This window comes from Lycorma delicatula, chromosome 1 (assembly GCF_047948215.1).
Source record: "Lycorma delicatula isolate Av1 chromosome 1, ASM4794821v1, whole genome shotgun sequence".
Lineage (NCBI taxonomy): Eukaryota > Metazoa > Arthropoda > Insecta > Hemiptera > Fulgoridae > Lycorma > Lycorma delicatula.
In genome coordinates, this window is record NC_134455.1 from 314,310,398 (window position 1) to 314,332,740 (window position 22,343).

A 22,343-nucleotide genomic window follows, 5' to 3' on the forward strand; every position below is an offset into this window, starting at 1 on the left:
AGCAGAAAAAATATGAACTGAAACTATAAAGAGGGTTACCATCACTACCAGGATATATTAACCCCTCCCAGAATTGATTTAACGACTAAAAAATTATCATGATCTGCTGAAACTTTTTAACAAATTAAAAATCCCTTAAGGTATTCTATTTCAAATTACCATCAGCTGTCAATATTCTCTCTCACATCATTTTGTCAAGTTATCACCCCTTAAGATATGTGTAGTTTCATTTTTAGTATAAAAAACATACAAATTTATTAGTTCTGTTTTAGAAAATATGTTTATTCATGTTGATTTCCTGTATCACTAATGTTGTAGGCCTAACTATTGAAGAAGCATCAGTTTTAAGAGATAAAACATTCGTAACAGAAGAATCAAACACTCAGTGATTTAACACGCAAGCAGAACTCAGTGATTTAATACATGCTGAGCTCCTTGATTCATGCTTGAAGGAGCGAAGTGAATAGAAAGAAATATAATTTTATTGTAAAGAAACAGAAATACAAATTTAATGAAATAAACATATGGACTTTAATTAATTCCTGTTGTAATGTTAATGTTCTGGTGCTTGACCTCAAAACATATTTTGTTGTCTATTGGTTTTTATAAACTCCAAAAAAACTTAAAAGAGCTTTAAGGTAGTGTTATTGTATAATTAAAAAAAAAAACCTTCTTCTAGAATTAGAGGTTAGGCTACATAAATGAAAGAAAGCAATAACTGAAAAAAAAAATGCATGCAAGTATGTTTGTTACAAATTTTGAAAGCTATTAAGTATAATGATTACTTGATGAATCTAAGTTATCCTAAATTTACTGAAATTCTTCTTGCTCTACAGGTGAGCCAATAAAAAAAAAAAAAATATTTTTTCTTGTGTCTATGGGGCAATTGTGTTACCAATCAATTTTTCTTAGTTAAAAACTGGTAAAAAAGAGATTATTTCACTCCAGATAGCAAAATGTTAAGAATACTCCCTTGTTGAGCATCACTGACTTATTTTACTATTTTTATAAATAAAACTAGGACTAGTGAAGAATTTTGTGAAAGCATTAGAAAACGATAGGAAATATTTTATCATTTAACTCAGGTTTTTCTCCAATTAAGTGATGCTGAATTGATAGAGGAAATATTCACTGGGCCTGAAATCATATAATTAATATGCAACTATGTATTATTTAATAGCAAATTGAATCCTAAGGAATAAACACGGAAATCATTTAAAGATGTTGTTCAAGTTTTCTTGAAGCAGAAATGCAGAGAATTTTTTAATAGAGAAACTTAGTAAACTACAAAAATTTAGGCTGTAAATTGTCATTGAAAATTCATTCTTTACATTCTCATTTTGACTTCTTCCACAAAATTTGGGTGCTGTGAGCAATGAACAAGAAAAGGGGTCCATCAAGATATATTACAAAACACAAAATCATTATCAAAGCAGGTAAAATGAATCTATGATGATTAACTATTACAGCTGGGTTTTTTTCAGTACACATAAAATAAATAATTTCTCAGTTAAACAGATACCAATTTTTACAAAATACAGGAATAATTTTTTTTCACTTCTGAAAGATAGTTAATATAAAGATATATTTAAAAAGAAATCAGGCAGGTTATTGTAACACTTATATAAAACTGAAATCTTAAAGTTAAAACTTTCCTATTATTTTTAAGGATTGTAATTAAAATCTAAGGGTGACAGAGAAAAACTCATTTGATTTGAAAATTCACAAACAATAATAGAAAACAATAATCTATTAAAGTCAATCAACTTATGTTTCAGTTCTAAGATTTTTCTTTCAATTTGTTGATTAGTGTAACTGTTATAAAGATGGTAATAAATTGTTTAATGAAAAAATGTTAGATCTAGCAAAAAAAAAAATGATAATGCTCATTATTAAACATCATTGTATATTTGTCAGATAAGAGGATGCTCTCCTACGGAACAAATTATAAATAATTCACTATGGTTAACTAGGGAATCAGCTATTTTTGGGATTTTAATGTAATTATTGAACCAAGGCAACTAATTTATGATGAAAGGGGAAAACTCATTTTCTTTAGACCTCACTTTATAGTCAAAAACCTCACTTCTAAAATAACACTTCCCTTCACATTCACTGTTTTTAATATTACTTCTTTTTTCTCTATTTTAAATGATTTTATACTGCATTACGAAAACAATTATTCAGAACATAAAAAAGGAGACTATTTAAAGAAGTTTAATTTGAATGTAAAAATTAACATTTGAGTTTTAATAGGTTGTAATACAACCGAAATATAATGTATAATGAATACATAATAAATGTTCATATAGACAGAAGTACAAATAATCATGGATTAATGTGACCAATATTTACATTAATTGTTTGAATACCATTAATTAAGTATTTTTAGCAACTTATTACTGCTGGAAACATCAGTTGGCAACAGTTGCTTTCTATTTCTTCCTGGTGAAGTTTTTGTTTTCTTTATTGAAGTAAGCAGGTGAGTTCTCAACTAAATTCCCATTCCAGCCACAGTTATTTTAGGGAAAACTTTTTATCTATACTTAAAAGGCATTTAACTGATGTGTACACTTTTATTTACAAACTAAAAATGTCTTATAAATGCAATTCATTACTCTAGAGATATATAAACAAAATAAATAATATAATTAATAATTACAATAACAATAATAAAAATAATAATAGTAATAATGACAATAAATAGATATAATATACAGAATAGTAATTCAAATAAAAAGGACAAGATTTGTTTAATGACAGTTAAATTATAAAACCCAGAATACAGCCCAATTTACTAAAAACATTATAATGACTGCTAGAACCTAATATTACATTAACAGGATTATACTAGAAAAGTTTAAAATTCATACAATTCAATTTTTGCAAGAATTATTTCTTTTACTTTTATAAAAGAACTTTTTGAATGAACGGAATAGTGTCATTTTCACTACTGTTTACCAATAATTCACCATACAAGTTCCTGCATTCAACCACTGTCAGCACTGGAATGCTTGTGATATACTCTTCACTTGTTACCACACGCTTACTGAAATCACTATCACCGCAACCACATCAAACTTAGGCTTGCAAAATACTCTGTTATCGTGACTATGCTGAACATGGCCTTGCAGAACTACTAACTGTTTGCTAGTCTCTTTTTTCTCTATTTTAAATTATTTTATAGTGCACTAATTCATCAGATAAGTTCAATATATTACTTATTAACACTTAAAAATTAAAACATTTAATTTTAGTAAGTATTTTTTAAGTAGTTAAATTTTAACATTTTAATAAATGTTAAAATGTATAAATGAACATATCTGTTACAGTTGCATATACAATAAGGAAAAAATCTGGCATGCGGAAAAGCGGAGGTAGATTTCACCAGTGCTAAGTAGGAGATAAAAAAAATTTCCACCTTAAAGTTAAGAAAAACTTCAAATTTACTCAATATGACAATGGTTGCATGTGAAAAAAGTCTCACATGTTTAGCATATGACAAGCCCCATCTTCTTACAATTCCAGCAACATTTTGGTCATCCCTTGCTGTAAGGGTTGGTCATATCAAAAATTGTTTCTGGCAAAAGTTTTAGGTAATATTTAGAGGACTAACAACCACTTACAATCGATTTGATACTGTACCTATTAAGGGAGGTATGACTTTTTTGTCTTTGAAACCCCATTTTTTCAACCCCCTGAGCCAAAGGTTGGTGATATCAAAAAACTTTACTTAGATAAGTTTTAGCCCCTTATCCAAAAAAATAGTAGGAACTTTAAACAAATTTGATATTTTACTTAATAAGAAAGTTATAGCAATATTTTTTTTTCGAAAAAGCTCCCCAATCCCACCTCCATGGTCTGATTTTGCCCATCAACAAACTCGATCAAGATTTTGGGTCGTTATATTTTATACATCAATTTGAAAGTGATTGGTACAAAATTACGGCAGTAATCATGTCCACAAGAAAGTGAAATATGTATGTACATATATAAACTTTTGAAATGATGGTGGTTTTCAGATCTGGGGGATGTGAAACGCGAAGATATGTCAAAATCTTTTGGAAGTCGAATCATGGTACTCGTTACAATACTTGCTTTCTTAGTAAATCTACCTAATAAACAAGACACTGAAAAAAATGAGTATTACTATTTTTTGGTTTTATATTTTATAGAATTTTTATATTTATTTAAATTGTGGTCTGTGCTGTAGCGAGAATAATCAGTGCAAGGTAAAGGTAATGAAAATAATCTGTTCAGGTTTGACAAATGCACATTAAAGCATGATTTCAGATGTCCCTCTTGATGGTTCAGATGGTTTGTTGTATAAATTTAATCACATCCTGGGTTGATTGTATGCATTTTATGACATTGCAATGTAAATTAATGTTTAGCATATTTCATCCATTTAATCTTCACTTTCAAAAAGATGAATGTGTTTGTACTCATTGTCTTTTTAAAAAGTAAATATTGCTGAACATGTTTCTGAAAAAAATTTTACACTAGAATTTTTTCATTTAATATACTACTTTCCCTATCTAAAATGAATGGTGTAAATTTACCAAATTAGTAAAACTGAGATTAAAATATTACTGAACTATGAAAAAAAATTAACTTTTAAGATCAGTAACACAGTAATAGGGAACAAAAAATGGGTAAGATATCAAATTGAATCTGAAACTTCAGATTTCTGCATCACTTGGAGTAAGTCTCAGAGAAAAGCATCCTGGAAATTAAATCTAACTTATGCCTAAGAAAATTTTTTTTTGGGGGTAAACTGTTGGTTTTATTAAAACTAATAGTCTACTCCAGTACTACTAACCACTTAATTAATATTTACCTGGTACAATCCAGTCACCCTCAGGTAATTTTGCAATTATCTGAATGATTCCATAACGGAAATAAAATGTGTTTTTTGTAGTTATTTGAGCAGAAACAACAGGTGGTAATATTCTGTATGATAAAGCTTTTAAAGAACATTCTGTTGTCATTGGTATTCCTGTACAACTGCAAAATTGAACATATTCTATTTTTAGTTACCTAAGCTACATAATGTAAAAAACAAATCAAGTGGATTCATAATAATGATATGAACCTTACACTGTACAAACCTTATGGTTTCAAGTAGATTCCAAGTTTCTATAATGAACTGTGTAAGTTCAGGATGGTCAAGTAGGGTGATTTAATGCAGTAATATATAAATTACAAAATGTGATTTAATACAGTAATACATAAATTACAAAACCAGCTGAATTTGATCATCCACTACACTAATAGACACCCAATGAAGGCCGAGGCCATTTTTTCTTTATTCACTTTTTTCAACTGCTATTTATACAATTTGTCAGATTGTTCATAGGTGAATTGCCAGTGTTGTTTTTAGAAATACATGTTTATGTTACTTATCCAACAAAATAATTTTTGAAATAATTAGAATTTGATTCTTTGGGAATTATAAAATTACATTAAGTATAAATAGAGTCACAGAAAGTTATAACAAAAGGGAAGATCTGTTTATAAATTAATTGAATTTTTTACCCAATTCTATCTGTATTGTCTCTAGTGAATAATCAAACTTTATCTGTATTATCTCTACTGAAAAAAGACACTGTTTTATTGCATTACTTTCAACAGAAAGTTGCATTAATTTGTTGCTTAACTCTTACTTTTCACAAGCTTTCTTATCCTGTTATGGTATAAATCACCTGAGGTACAAGTAGTACTAATCAAAGTTAATTTCTCTGGGTGTAATGATGTTCATTAAACAGGCATCACTATGGTGAACAGAGTGAAATGTTGCTTTTAGAACTCAATATCACCTGAAATTTTGGAATATTTGGCATGCAGGCATATATTCAGCTCAATAAAGAAGACGACAGAAACCACATTACGCTTGACTTAATAAGCCTGGTGATGCTTATTATTCTAGGGAAGGTGCAGTTTTTTGTGTTTTACTTTAGGTCACCTAAGCAATAGACTACGGACTCCCACGTATATACACACATTATTTTATTAAATAATATTGTCTAGCATGCTGGAACTAAAAATTTCAAAAACCACCTACTAACTCATCAAAATAACAAGTTTTATATAAACTTACCAATTTGAATTCATAGATTGTTTATCAGTTATAAAAGTACTATGTCAGGTAGCAAATTACTAATATTACATGTAAAATCTGATAGCAGTCATCATGGATAGCTGAATTAAATAATGGTTACAGTTAAACTAGTCATTAAAACAGGCACAAAAATTTAAATAGATCATCACATTCAAGATTTACCTGTTCATTCATACTTGTGTTATGGTATCTAGTTTTATGTAATTGTCTCTTCCTTTGGTTTTATTTCTATAATTAGTTTTAACCTTCAACCGAGAAATATACAGGCTAATTTCATGTTGTTTAATCAGTAAACATTAGGTCAGATTGTTTATTTCTATCAAAATTTGGGTGTGCTCATTGAAATGTGTTTGAATGAAGGAATCAATAATCAAAGTAAACATTTGTAAATGAAGGAATCAATAATCAAAGTAAAAATTTGTTTTTTTTTGTAAGATGGTCTTATCACGTGATTAAATTTCAAAATTTTTAATTTTTTGTACTACAGAAAGTAAATGATTTATTTAACTGCTAGTTTCTCATACTAAAAATTAGTTTGTATGCATGATTTTTAGCCCTATTCTCTGAGCTAATTATATTTATTTTAATTTTTACAAATATTAAAATCCAAATATCTCAACAATTACTTGATTGATTTTCATCAATCCACTTAGAATTTCTGAAAATTCATTTGACCCTTTTGCTTTATCTGATCCTTTAAATTTTGATTTATCATATTTTATTTTGATGTTGAATTAAATAATTTTTTTAATATGATTAAATAAAATGTTTTGATGAGATAAAAAATTCATGTATTTTTATTTTTATATGACTTTTATTAATTATTACTGGAGAAACAGGTTTAAAGCAATAGTTTACAATTCTAATTCATCAATAAATGTTAAATTTTATATTCTGCTATTATTATTCTTTATCTTTATTCAATTTAGGCAACTATGTCATTCAAAAAGGGAATATTTGTTTATTTTCAGTGAATTTACTTCTGTCTGTTTCCTATTTAAGTAACATAATTTTTATTCCAAATACGGTAGTTTTTGTATTAATATTTTACAAATCCTCCATTTCTCATGCCCTGGTTAAGTTAGTAGGACTCTATTTAAGGTAGTAAGTAAATAAATTTAAATAAAAGAAATGCATTAGGGCAATATGAAGATAAGTTTTTTTTTTTATTTTCACATAATTTATATTTCATATTTTACTTTGTTAAATATTTTTTCTCTTAATATTTTTGTAAGTGATAACTAGACAGTAATCAATGTTTAAAAAATAATGAAATGAAAGCACAAATTTGTATTTTTTTAGTCTTTTCACTCATATTAGTTTTCCAGAGAACTACATCCGTTAAAAGAAAAAAAAAATAAATTTAAAGTTTTCAAAGGTTTTTAATCAATTTTCTTTTTATTATTATTACACAGTTAAACATAAATTTTGTTTCCTAACATACAATACATGATTTAATCTGTTTTTTGATGCTGAACTCAGAATCTTTCTATCACTCACCATTTTTGAAAACTTTTTAAATTTAAATTTAAGGATTTTTTCATTTTTCAAGATATAGTTAGCATTTTAAGCTATTATATTGTATTTAGTTAGCTCATTTTTTATTGTTTAACTTTATTAACAAAATTTGTAAGCTATAAATAAAAAATACTAGACAAAGAATTAAATCATATCATAGTCACATATTATGACATCATATCTAATACTGAAGAGGGAGCTATCATGGACAAGATTAATCATGTCTGTGCAGATCAAAACATGTAGCTCAAAACACATAGGTTCATCCAAGTATAGTTTAAAGGAGGTTCTACTACACAATGGTAACAAATATCCTTCAATACCAATCGCTTATGGTATTAATTTGAAAGAAGAAAATATGTGATGAAAGATGTTCTTGAAAAAATAAATTATAAAAAACATAGCTGCAACATATGTGGTGCTTTGAAAGTTATAGAGCTAGTTTCTTAGGCATGCTGTAAGGCTATACTAAGTACATATGTTTTCTTTGCGAATGGATAAATATTATGTTACCAAAGAGCTAGGGATAAATAATATGTTACCAAAGAGTGGAAGAAACGAGACAACTTAACTCCAAATGGGAAAAATATAATTCATGAGCTAGTAGTTGAACATTAAAAAATATTTTTACCCCCTCTCCATATCAAGCTAGGACTAATGAAAAATTTTGTAAAAGCAATGAAGAAGAATAGTCCTGGATTTTTATACATCAGGCAGACATTTCAAAATGTAAGTGAAGGAAAAATTAAAGAAGGAATATTTGTTGGTCCTCAAATAAGAGAGTTGGTCAAAGATGATGTATTTAACTCAATGTTAAATAATGTAGAAAGTGCAGCTTGGGCTACAATTAAATACGTTTGCAAAAATTTTCTCGGCAAACAAATATCCGAAAATTACCATGATATTGTTAATTAACTTATTACTTCATACAGAGCTATGGGATGTAAAATGTCTTTGAAAATACATTTCCTTCACTTACATCTGGAATTTTTCTCGGACAACATCGAAGACATAAGTGACGAACGCAGTGAACATTTCCACCAATAAATTTCAGTGATGAAAAACTGCTATAATGGGAAATGGAATATTATCATACTAGTTGATTATTGTTGGAAATTAATTCGGGATGTGCCTGAGACTATTTATAAAAGAGAAGCATCAGTGAAATCATTCTAACACATGTATGGCCATGCAAAATTAAAAATTTACAGATTTTAACTATATTTTTCCTTAATTTTTTTGAAGCATATTTTACTTAAAACTACGGGTGATCGAAAATTTGTATTTACAGATCTGTAATGAATCCAAAAAACAATTCAAGAAATTTGATCACACTTAGAGAAACATTAAAATTTTTTTTTGTCAGAGTTATTATATTTTTTTTTTTTGAGGTTTTTAGGGGCATCGACTACTTTGGTCATTAGCTCCATCACACTTAAAAAAAAAAAAAATTTTTAATTTATAAATTTCACAGTCTCATACAACTTGTATTCTTAATGTTTAACGCTTAGGCTTTCCTTTCGGCCATCCTTTTTTGCACCGTTTTTCCATTCTTCTTACGGCCTCAACTTGTGATGATAGTGTGTCTGAAGCCTCGGACATGGCATCTTCTTCTTCTCTTTCTGATGCCAATGACATTCTGTGGCTGACATCAGGTGATGACATCTCAAAGAACATGAAAGGAAAATATAAGTCTTTACAATATCATTATCTCCTTCTACCTGTCTCATTTATTTACTTATTTAAGCACCCTCGGGGCGACCAGAACAGCCGTTAAACAGGATATCAGTCGCCCCATGATGCTGTGGTGGCAGTTGACTCCCCCACGGTAAACAGAGACCTGTAGGACGTAACCCATCAGGGTCCTCCCAGCGTCATAAGAGCAATCTGACCACCTGTTCAGGACGATCAAAAAGCCCCTCGGTGGGGAGGCTGCCCTTCCCGGTCCTGACCTACTTGGCTACAGGCATTCATTGCGCTTACCCATTGTTGACGCGTACTTGGAAAGTATGGTCATTCATATAGTTGCTGAGTAAAACTGGCAGATTGCCACGAATGCTCCATTCATGTATCTGGAGCGTTACTCCATGTCGCCAGGTCATATCGAAAGCCTTCTGAAGATCAAAGAAGACTCCGACACAATGTTTCCTTGTAATAAAGCTGTTGTATATAATGTTCTCTAAGTTGATCATTTGATCAGTGGTAGAATGGTATTGTCGAAAACCTGCTTTATTTGGTGATTTCAGGTTTTGTTTTTCTAAAAGCCAAACGAGTCGATTATTAATAATTTTTTCAAGTATTTTTCCCATACCACACGTCAAAGAAATAGGACGGTAGCTAGCTATTGGGATCTGTTAAATTTTTCTTTTTCTTTGGTATTGGAACAACATGTGCTTTTTTCCACTGCTGTGGATACATTCCATCCCGCCATATTTAATTATAAAGTTCTAGTAATCTGCGTTTTGCAGTGGTATTCTGCCTGATCATGTTATAATGGGTTTCATCCGGACCAGTAGCTGTGTTGCCTGCTTTCACCAACGCTTTCATGAATTCTTCCATTTTAAAGGGTACATTATATGAGTAGTTATACTCAGTTCTGAAATTTAGTAGATCTTCAAGTTCTGCTTTTTTCGTCCAAAAATCTTCATTGTAGTTAGCCGTTTTGCTGGTCTTCTCGAAGTGATTGGATAACAACTCTGCAATTTTGTTTGGAGTGTCCTTAATTTCATCTTCATCTTGAAGGCTAGTTATGGGAACAAATTTTTTTACGCCTACAAATCGCCTTCACTTTCCTCCAAACGTCTGATGCAGTAGTAGTTCTGTCAATGGATGACACGTATTGCTGCCAGGATCGTTTCTTTGAATCTATCATGAGTCGTTTTGCATACGCCGTGTATTTTTTAAAGGAAATAAGATTATCTATCGTAGGACGTTTCTTAAAGGCGTTATACGCTCTTTTCTTTCTTTTTATAGCTTCACTTATTTCTTCGTTCCACCATGGAACGGGTCGCTTCGTTAGTTTCCCGGATGTCTTCGGGATACATCTCGATGCCGAGTCAAGTATCGTATTAGTTATAGCGTCGACATCGGCTCTGATAGCTCCAGTTGTTTCGGGGAATATCGTCCTAGCTGTGAAGCTCGTCCAATCTGCCTTATTAAACAACCATCTTTTATAGATGGGGGTATGTTTTTCTTGTAACATCATTACAATTTGCACCGGGAAATGATCGTTTCCATGCAAATCGTCTAAAACATGGAAAATGTACCTGTATCGGTAATATCGATCCGCTTATGAGTGCAAGATCTATACAGGACGTCGATCTATCTTTGGCATTGAAAAAAGTTCCTGACCCATCGTTTAAAAGAATAAGATCAGAGTTCATCAGGAACCTTTCCAATTATCTTCCGCGGGGATCTACTCGATCTGATCCCCAAAGAGAATTATGAGCATTAAAATCACTCACCAGTTAAACAGGTGGGGGGAAGCTCAGAAGTTAATCGTGCTATGTCATTCTCATTCCAATCAAAATTCGGCAAGTATATGCTGCAGACAGTGACCTGAAGCGGACGATTCATTCTAATGGCGACCACTTGTAGGTTTGTATTTAGATCAACAGCTTCGGCGGTAGCTCTAGTTGATGTTAACCTCTAACTGACTACTCAACCTCTAACTCTTATATTTGGCGATTGATCTCGCCGAAATACATCATATCCTCTTAACTGAAAATTTTTATTTCAGCAGAAATGTGGTTTTGCAGACATATACAAATTGGGTCTACACCATGTATCAAGCGTTGGAGCTCATGGATGTTTGAAAAACATCCATTAATGTTCCACTGTACAATCGACTTGCTAATTTTAAATTAACTTATGGCCTTGGTTTACCTTTTGGCCACCCTTTTTTCCTTTTCTTCTCCATATTGCGAACAGCTCCGTGTTCTCGGAGAACCTCGTCGCCCGTATAGCTTCCGGCCTCCGAATCGAAGACCACCAAAGCCGCAAACGACGACGGACATGGATCGGCGCCGGTTTCAGGCGCCGATTGAGAGGCGGAAACCTGGCCGACCCCCGACACGTGAATCGTACCAGTCACCGCCCCTGGAAGGGGGGAAACTTGCCCCCCCTGTGTGGTTTTTTATGGCCTCTGTGGTTTAGAGGCCACCTCAGTTGCAGGAGGCTTGGGAGCCTCTGTAGACTGCGAAGTAGTCACTTTCTTCTGATTATCTAATATCTCTCTAAGACGGACGTGGCTTGGCGTCCGTTTTCTTCTTTCTTTCGAAGAGCAACTTTCGGTTTCGGAGATGTATCTTCAGGAGCCTGTACTAATATCTTTGGCTTAACAGGTTCTTTACTACTGAAAGGCTTCATTTTATTTTCTATAATTCTTTCAATCATGTTAGCCAAAGTGGGCGCAAGTTTGCTGATGAGCTGACTTTCATCGACAGCAACTGGAGCAGGAGTGGGAACAGCAGCCACAGCCTGAGCATAAGTTGTTGCTCTAGGTTTGCGGGCGTTTACTATCTTTTTAGCTTCAAGGTAACTGACTTTTGCAGGGTTTTTACTTACTGCACAGCTACTTTGTCTTTATAGACAGGACAGTTCCTGGATTTACATGAATGCTGTCCTTTGCAATTGATACATGTAGGAGGCTCCTTACACGGCTCTCCCTCAACCACCTCATCACCTCACATATTTGCGGTCTTTCACATCTAACAGCGGTGTGGCTAAAGTGTTGGCACTTGAAGCATCTCATTGATTGGGAGACAAATGCCCGCACATCAAGTAATTCACAAAATACATATTTAATTTATTTAAAATAATTAAATGCTCAACTTAATTGTTGGGTAAAATATTACTAAAATGTCATGTATGTAATCTGATCATAAGAAGATGTCTGCATCGATTACGTCACATAATAAAAAAGGAAAACAAACTTAATACACAAATAACACAAACTTAATTTAAAAGTTTGTGTTCCATACTTTTAAATTTTAAAATTTAAACAAACTTTTAAATTTTAAATAAAATTTATAATTTAAGTAATTTTGTTCACATAGGTTAAAAATTATTGTTATTAGATTGTTTGTTTTTCACGTTAATCTTTTAAAATTTATTTTTTTATGTTTGTATGGTTATATTTGAATTCATATTATTTATATTGAAAAATAAAATTTTATTATCATTATTCATTTTTACATAATACTGTGTTCATCACTCAGTTTGTACCTGAAATTTACACCACAAATATATGGTACATTTGATGTTAATGTAGTTATGTTGTCACTTTAGGTATAAAGTATGGAAGTATGTTTAAATTTACATTTTTTATCAGTGAACAAGGAAAATTGGCACAAAGCATGTTCCTCTTAAAAAAAAATTACTTGGTTGAAATGTTTACTTTACAATTACAAAACTCAAAATATTATATATATATATATATATATATATATATACAAAGAATATACCATTCTTGATGGAGAAGTGGTTTACTGTTAAAAATTAGAAAGATAGAGAGAACAACACAACTTCTTTTCAAGAACTATATCAAATGATTCTGCTCTTAAAGTCTGTTTCATATAATTTTGAAACTGCTTTTTATAAGTGGCATCATTTTTCTTCAGCTTCAAAAGTATTAATTTTAGCTTTTAAACTAAAATTAGCTAGTATGTTTATTTTTTTTTCTTTTGTTTTTTTTAATTGAATTAACCTTCTATCTGATTTTCTACATCTATAAATTAAATTATATTTATTTACCTCCTAATCCTACTACCTACTACATGGTGACAATATGGATTAATGCATTATTTTCTAGAGAAAGGAACATTAATTGTTGTTTAACACTACCTATTCCAACCTTTCTTATGACTCAGAAAGCTTATACACAACAGTATATTCAATTGCATACTACTGACCAATATCTTGACTCACTGGAAAAAGGGCTTAATTTTTTAGTTTCTGCCTGCCTTGATCAAGGCAATCCATAACCATAAAAATAATAAAAAGTGTTTTTTTTTACAAATAGCAATAAATGACCCAATTTTTATTCTAAAGATAAAGGCATGAAAGAAAGCACGATCATAAATGACAAATAGTTAAAAAAAGAAATTATAGAGAAACAAAACATACCCAAGCAAGTTAATATTCCCATTAGTAACAGTATAACCAGGCAACAGAGTAGGTTTTATATGTAATTTTCCATTTTCAGTAAAACAATTTTTCTCATGATTAGCAAAAATAACAAAATCTTCATCCTGTAAAAAACATGATGGTATGAAAATGTGCATGTACTATAGAGAGAATTTTTTAAATTTATATGATTTATATCACAAAAATTAACAGTGCAATCTACAACAACCAACTGTGCAGATCTAGCTATATTATGTTAATAAATATAATGTTATATTATATAACTTTCCTTTGTAATATACAAGTAAAATCCACTCTCTAAATATAATTTAAAAAAATAGAATTATTTCATTACACAGAATAACCAAATATCCCTATAATAGGCATATATGCTAATTTAAGTGATTGAACACCATGATAAAATTTTAATACTATTAATGATTTGTTTTCATAATATTTATGCTTTTTCCTCCAAAGTACCTATCAGAGTTGCATAATACATAATAAAACACTTCACTGAATGAGAAAACATCACTAACAACAGCATTAGTAGTGTTATAGATGGCACCCATATTATAAATATCAGGAAACTCCTTAAGTATATAACTGAATGACTAAGACAAGTTCATAGTCATGCTGATCTTGGGAAACATGCTCTTAATATACATGAAACCTTGGCCATTCAGATCTATTGCTTTAACATAATTTTTATCAAACAAGTTTATGTAATGATGACAGATATACATTCTTTAGATTCACAAAGAGTTTGTCAAATAACATTTTTCTACCCAGCTATGAGTGCTTCTTTCTTCAGACAGTCTTTTATAATTATTGGTTTTTTATGTCGCTACTGTGTTCCACTTGCATAAGAAATAACATCTAAAAAAAAAAAGGTTGGTTACACTTATTTAGTGTAATCAAACTGCTGTAGTAACAAAATGCTTTTCACTTTTAGTTCTTCACATGTGTGCCAAGAATACTTTTCATACTGCATCAAGAGTAAAAATATAATTTTGTCATATTATTTTTCATTAGTGTTGCATGATCAAAAGGAATCGATTGATGATTTCTTATTTCCATTGTGAAGCTGGATAGCATTCAAACTCATTTTAGAGAGAATCTATCAATAATCTCCATTCTGTAGGATTTCCTATATTAAATTAAAAGGAGAACAGGTGCTGAAATTCTTGCTGCCTAACACAGAAAAAAATATTTAGTGGTACTTAAGGAAGTTCTGCCTTTTCACCTTGAAGCCGGTAACTCTGAATGCATTTTAGATAAATTAAGATTCTGAATCAGATCATTAAGCTTTACTTGAGTAATTTTGTGGTTCAGTACTCTCAGTTTGGAAATCTGAATTCTCTTATTTTTCATTACTTTCAAAATTATCATAGCCTTCTTTATCGAAAACATTTTCTTCTAAAACTCCATATTTCTGACAGAACTGGACAGATAATTCTTCACTGTGTGGAATAAGTCTTATGGCTGAAGAAAGACTAGAATATGAAACAGATTTTTTTCAATTTACTTGTAATGCCTTTAATTTTAGTAATAACAAAATAAGTCTCGCAAGTGGCTCTAAGGCTCTTTCCATACCATAAAAACAGCAACCATAAGGGATGATATGGCATACCATGAGGCATATGTCATAAGCTTTCCACCTAGTCAGCTGCTTATTAAAGATACACAAGAATTACAGCAGATATGAGGGGCCCAAATTTGTCCTATCTCCTATTTTATACCTGAAATAGAGTTGATTTATTCTTTTTAACCAAAGGAGTAATATTATCATCACACGCATTCACAATAAATTTGTTACTGCATCTTATACATAACAGTAATCAATTGAATTATAAAATGATAAGAGGTAATTGTTCAATTTTATATTTTATTTTAATTATAATTTTTTATTGACTAATGACTAATGACATCTTTTGAAAATGTTAAGATATATTGAAAGTAGAATAAAATTAAGTAGTAATTAATAAAATTACTAGCAGTGAAAAAGACAAGGAAAGCAAGATGAATAAATAATGTATTAATTTGTCATACTCGCATAAAAAAAATGTTCTACCACTTTTATTAGTGCATCACAGAACAGAAAATTTGCATGTAAAAATTATGATTTTTAAATGAAAAGCAAGATACCTTAAATTAAACTGTATACATTATTTTCTGAATTATGCAAGATATATAAAAAATTCTATAAAAACTGATACTGAATAAGTTATGGGTTTTTTGAATAAAAAAATAACTGTTTTTCAAAAATCATTTTTAACTCTGAAGTTGTAATTTCATTCAGCAGTAATTAACACTATAATCATGGATATAAACTTTCACTTACTGGTAAATCTGAAATCTTGATTGTATGTTGCCATCTGTTTTTTGAAAGGTTATCAAATGATTCTTCAAAAATTACATCATTTTTACAAGCTTTTATTCCATTATATTTGGTATTTGAATCAATACATGTCTTTTCTTCATTATTTATTAGCAGAAAGTCACCTAAAAAAAGAAATGCATGCATATTTTGAGGACACTTAAAGAGAATTTCTAGTTTAATTTAAATTGCATTAAAACACTTTTGTCCTTAAAATTTCTTTAGAGCATACAGTCAAATGGTGCACTACACCATAAATCAATTATAGGTTTACGTATTCAAAGAAATTTACCTTTGTCATGTGTAGTCACACCAGCAGCTATTCCTGTTGAATAGATAGCAATTCTCAATTTGTTACCGCATAACCAACTTTTATTGATAGGACATGGTGTGCTGCAGTCATCACTATTTACCATTAAGTTATATGCAGGGGCAACATATCCACAATAACATTCAACACTATTAATTCAAACACAAAATGAGTTAATTTTTTTCAGTAAATATGCAAAGAGTAAAACAATTCTTATTCATAAGAATACTGAAATATTTATAATTCCTCTCATATTCTGGTCCATGCAGATAGGCATGATAAACTTATCTTTAAAAAAACTTTTTTTACTTCCATCCAAAAAAGTATAAATAAATTGAAATCACAAATCAAAGTTTTCTGCCATTTAAATAATCCTCTAACATGTGCTGTATGTGTAGAAATTATCATATTTTAAGGTTTAGACCTAGTCAAGAGAAATTATTAAATTTATCAGATTTCTTGTAATACATTATTGTTACACTTCCATTATGAGATTTACATGGACTTCATTTTTATTTTTCTCCCATGAATTAAGGTATTACCTATGAAACACATAAATTTAATATATTTAATTAATAGTCATAATGAATGAATAATTTATATATTTAGAAATATAAAAATATGTGTTTATTAAATCAACACTCTGGACTGACCTTTGTTACTAATATACTTCTTTGGCTAATTTGAACATAACCCTAGTTCAAACTGAGGGTAAGTAGGGTCTCAAAACATTCCAGAAGTCTGTATTTATTTTTTCATTTTCTTACTTGCCTTCTTACACATCATTTTAATACACAAAACAATGACAAATATTATCTCTATGAAAATCTGAACAATCTTTGTTTAAAACATTTTTTTCAATGGGGAGAACACTACACTAACTGCCATTATGCTTGTGTCTAAATATTTGGCAAAAAGTTAATAAAATAGTATGAAGGAGAGCAAAATAAAACATGTATCTGAAAATGGGATTTTCTAGACCAGTAATGGTTGTAGAGCATTCTAAAATAATATTTTATAGTTTTTTATGTTTCTTGAAATAAAAATGTATTCATTATCAATTTCAGATTGAAGAAGAAATTATTCCTTGTTGAAGAAAATAACATATTTTAATTTTATGTAGTTAATATTCTCTGAAACCAGATTTATAGATTTTGGTAATTTTTTTTAGTTTATGTGATATTTGCTTGCTATAGCAGAGATATTTGTTCAATTCCAACCAGAATTTGAAAATTTATAATTAGTCAACCTCAAAGAAGTTGCTAATGACCTAAACAACTGATTTTAAAATACTACTTTAATCTTTACATTTAATAATTTATTTAATGACTTAAAAATTAATTTAGTTTTACTACATAATCAAAATTACTCTTATATATGAGGTGGGTTTTTAGTTTATATCATTTACAGTCAATTGTTAAAAGCTTATGGGAGGTCATTAATGGACTAGCTAAAAAATATTTACAGGTTTAGTATAACAATGTCTGTTTACCCAGTTATCAGCCAGTCAGACTGTCTTTCTATCCTCACATTTATTTGGTGCATGAACATAATAAACTATACTTACAAAAATTATTGATGAAGGTTAATAATTATATGATGTCACTGCTACATGACGTAAAGTCTGATTAGAGGTATGCTACTTTTTTGTATGTGATCACTGACCTGATTTTATAACTATGATTGCACACAGAATACTAGCATTCATTTATAATTTTTAGTCATTGAATATTCTATAGTAAGCCTACAAGTTTGTTAGTGGAAATTGACTGCTTCTCAGGGAAAATATTATTCTTGTATAGATCAATTGTACTCCAATAAAATTATTCAAAAAAAGAGTTCAATAATGACTTTAAAAGTTATCATGGTTAATGTTAAAAATTTTTATTTTATAATGTTAATTTTACATTTCACATTTCTCGCTAAAAACATACCCATTTTCAACTCCAGCAAAGTGATAACCAAGAGCTTCACAGACTCCAACACAGCGATGAGGTGAGTTGTCTTCTAGATTGACCTTATAACTCCTTAATATTTTATTTGTATTATTAAAACAACCAATATAAGTTGCTTTAAGTTCATAATCTGTGCAGAAATACTGACATTTCAAACATATAATAATCTAAACACAACAAATAACATATGCTTTACTACAAATTGTGTACACATTAGTCATTTTATAAAATGAAATTAAGACAACTGCTACTTTAAATTTATAAATTGAAGTTTTTTATTTAACTTTTTTTAATACTAAAGTAAATCAATCTGCCACCCTCCTTTGTGTAGTGATAGTGTATTTGGCTTTCATGCTGAATCTTCCGAGTTCAAATCCTGATCATATTTGGCATTTGCATGTGCTATAAGGCACATTTTTCATTTTATTGTAATAAAAAAGAAAAGTAATTGGTAATTGGGTATCAGAATGTAGTTTTAAAGAGATCATAAATAAATAAATTTAATTCTTATGAGGAGAATCTACATATAATAGTTGGTGTTGTAGTTGCTTACAGGATTTGGTTTTGTTGTGAGAACACTGATGTTGCACATCCAAATAAACATGAAATTATCTCAGCTTCTTTAAAATATCTCTTTTGTATTATTTAAGAATACTAACTTACTTGTTCAAGTAAAACTGTATTTGTCTAGTTAAAAAAATAACACTAAAATCTAAAAAAACATGTAATTCTTTCATGTTCTAAAAAATTTTCTTATTACATTCCCATGCCAAAACTTTAAGTTGATTTTAAGATAGTCTGAAAAAATTTACAATAAATAATAATTCAATAATAATAAAAAAAAAGAAAAAAATATCAGAAGTTATTAATGAAATAAAATTTTATGTACTTTTCATTTAAAAAAAAATTGTATATGTAATTTAATAGGCCTACAAGGAAGTCATGTAGTGCCAACATCAGACTTTTTCTAAAAGCTGAGCAACTCCAAAAAAAAAAAATTAATTAAATAGATTTACAAATTTACATGTAGAAGAAAAAACGAATTTTTCCATTACACCCTCAACACAATGTTTGAAATTTACTGTAGTTTGTTTATTATAGAAGCATTCCAGGTGTTTATAACTATTCTTAAAAAAAATATTGAAACTTATTTTTTGAGGTCTGCGCTAAATTCAAACAAATTTTGTGATCTGTCTCATGTACTTGAATTCATTTAAAATTTTGTGCCAGCTTCTTTCAAGATTGTATTGAGGGCATAGTGGAAAAATGATCTTTTCCTCTTCAGTGCAATTTATTTTATTTTATTTTTTTAGTTGTAAAAAAAATATTTTTACTCATTTCTCCCATATATTCCTGATCTTGCACCATCAGATTACCACCATCAAATTACCATTTATTTCATTGTTTGCAAAACTCTTTGAAAGTTAAAAATTTCACTAATGAAGATGATCTGAAATCACACTTGGTTCATTTTTTTTGCTGGTAAAGACCAGAATTTCGATGAGCCACAATCATTAAGTTGCCAGAAAGATGGCAAAAGGTTGTCAAACAAAATGGAAAATATATAATTGATTAAAGTTTATTTTTTGTATTAAAAAAAAAAATAAATTATTTCACACTAAATAACTAAAATTACTTTCTTGCTAACCCAATAGATGTCTTCATTTCGACTGAAAAATCATGAAACTTTTCAAGCGCTAAAGGACATCAAAACACTAGATATCAAATGGTTCCATTAATTCTATGCTGGGGCGTGACAGTACACAAAATTACAAAGCACTGTACTCAATAAAGCTGTAATTAATCATGGCAAAAATGTTTTTCTAAAAGACCAAAGATATGTTGCTCTAAGTCGAGTGAAGAATTTTAGTATGATTAGCTTTGTGTGATTTGGAGCCTAACAAACTATTAAATAAACACATGATGACAAATCATGCTGGAGATTCAAAGAATACAAGTACAATTATTGATGTGTTTTTTTTTTTTAATTAAAGCAACATATGTTTTATTTAATTATATGGATTAGTTACAGAAGGAAAAATATCTTCAAATTATCTATCATATATGTAATTTCATTAAAAAAAAAAAATGTTTAATTTAGGTTATTTAGAAAAACTTACAAGGGGACACCATAAGAATTTCCACTATATTACAAAATATAATCACCATCTACGTCAATCCATTTGGTGAAAGATAAGACTTCAACTTACATAAAAAGAAATATATGTATATAAATACATACAGACAGATAAAATTGAAAACCTTCTTATTTTTTAAGTCTGTTAGTACTCATAAAATTAAAAATAATCCATTTGTTAAGAAATATAAAACTTTTTGAAATAAACAAAAAAGATACGTTAGAAGGATCTGAATACAATCATCTTCCTATTTAATGAAGTTATCACCAACAACTTCAACTTCCAATTCATTGTGGTTGAAATCAGCCTTTCACTTAGCTCAAAATACTTTACTCATACTCCAGCCACATTTTATAGTTTGGTATAACAGGATGTAACAGGCTATAGATACATTCATACATGAACAACAGCTGATCAGCTGCTAATGAACCTTGATTCAGTAAAATTGAAACATAAATGTGATAAATATATGTATTTTGGAGACTCTTAGAATATGTATAAATAAGTCAATCTACCAAGTTTGATCTCTCTCTCTCCATAGGTGATATGTCTTAATAATTTACATTTTGAGCCACACTTACATTACTATGAACCCACCATTACATTACAATGATCATTGGTCCATCAACAAAATAAAATAAAAATCCTGCAATATTGACAATTGAATCCAAAATGGTAAATAAAAAAAGGTACCTAAGGATACTATTTGTGTTGAAAATTTGTTAATAATTCTAATCAGATTCCTCTAAACAAGATGATGAAATGTGTAGCAGGACAACTGTAACAACTTCAAGTATGAAACTATTAAAATTCCATATTCCTCATTAACTGGAGGGATTTTGTCCGCTATATTTTAATTAGATGTGTTAGAAGATAAAACTTGTTTGTATGGCAGCAAGATCTGAAACTCAAATGATTGATTCACTTTTATATGTGAAACACTATTATTAATACATCTGTAAAAACACCTAGAAAGTTTTTTCATGTTGAAATAAACCTCATTTAAAATTTTACACAGGCTTATTAAGTGAACATCCTGGTTAGTTAACAAGATTTGTCTTCATTTATGGATACACCATTTAAAATAAAACCATGATCGCAAATCTGATTAAATGAGTGGTGCCTGATTGTTTAAAAATTAATTTCCTTTATTAGTAACCAAATCAGTCATCATGTTACTGGGTTGTAAGAAAACACTATGAAAACTAGTAGTATCTTCTGAAAATCAGAAGATATTCGATACCATACTTTAATACTACAATAGCATATGAATACATAGTGTAATCTAAACTACATAATTTCAGTTTTAGCTGACTTTACTGTTGAGGTAGAATTTAACTATTTTGAGTATCCCTTTTTACTTCCTTGTACGAAGTAAAGGAAGTATTATGATTGCCAAACATTTCAGTTTTCATATTTCAACAGAAATATCCACTTTGACCAACCCTGAATCCATTTTGACTAGTTTTGGTGTGACATCTGTATGTATGTACATATGTATGTATGTATCTACATATGTATTAAAAAATATTCCGGGCGATGATAACACGCAGGCGTTTTTCACCCTCTAAAAAAAAAATATGTATCTTGCGTAACTCAAAAACGATTAACCATAGGATATTGAAGTTTTGGATTAGTACTGTTGTAACATCTAGTTGTGCACCTCCCTTGTTGATTGCAATCGAAATTAAAATTTTAATTAATGAAATATTTTGATCTTAAATAGAAGGCACATCAGTTTGAATCAGACATCATCTCTCTTTTGTATCTTTTTTAACTTTTTTTTTTAATTTGA

The 22,343-nt window shown here is 29.5% G+C and overlaps 1 protein-coding gene across 2 annotated transcripts in view; it reads right to left on the minus strand.

The window, feature by feature from the left end:
* Window positions 1-22,343, minus strand: part of LOC142334050 (uncharacterized) — a 125,653-nt gene that overhangs the window by 18,923 nt on the left and 84,387 nt on the right. For both annotated transcript variants that reach the window (XM_075381726.1, XM_075381720.1), the window contains exons 20-24: window positions 18,390-18,540; window positions 16,438-16,604; window positions 16,110-16,270; window positions 13,766-13,890; window positions 4,841-5,007 (exon numbers count right to left, since the gene is read on the minus strand). In XM_075381726.1, the coding sequence (XP_075237841.1) occupies window positions 4,841-5,007; window positions 13,766-13,890; window positions 16,110-16,270; window positions 16,438-16,604; window positions 18,390-18,540 (771 nt within the window). The remainder of the gene's footprint in view (window positions 1-4,840; window positions 5,008-13,765; window positions 13,891-16,109; window positions 16,271-16,437; window positions 16,605-18,389; window positions 18,541-22,343) is intronic.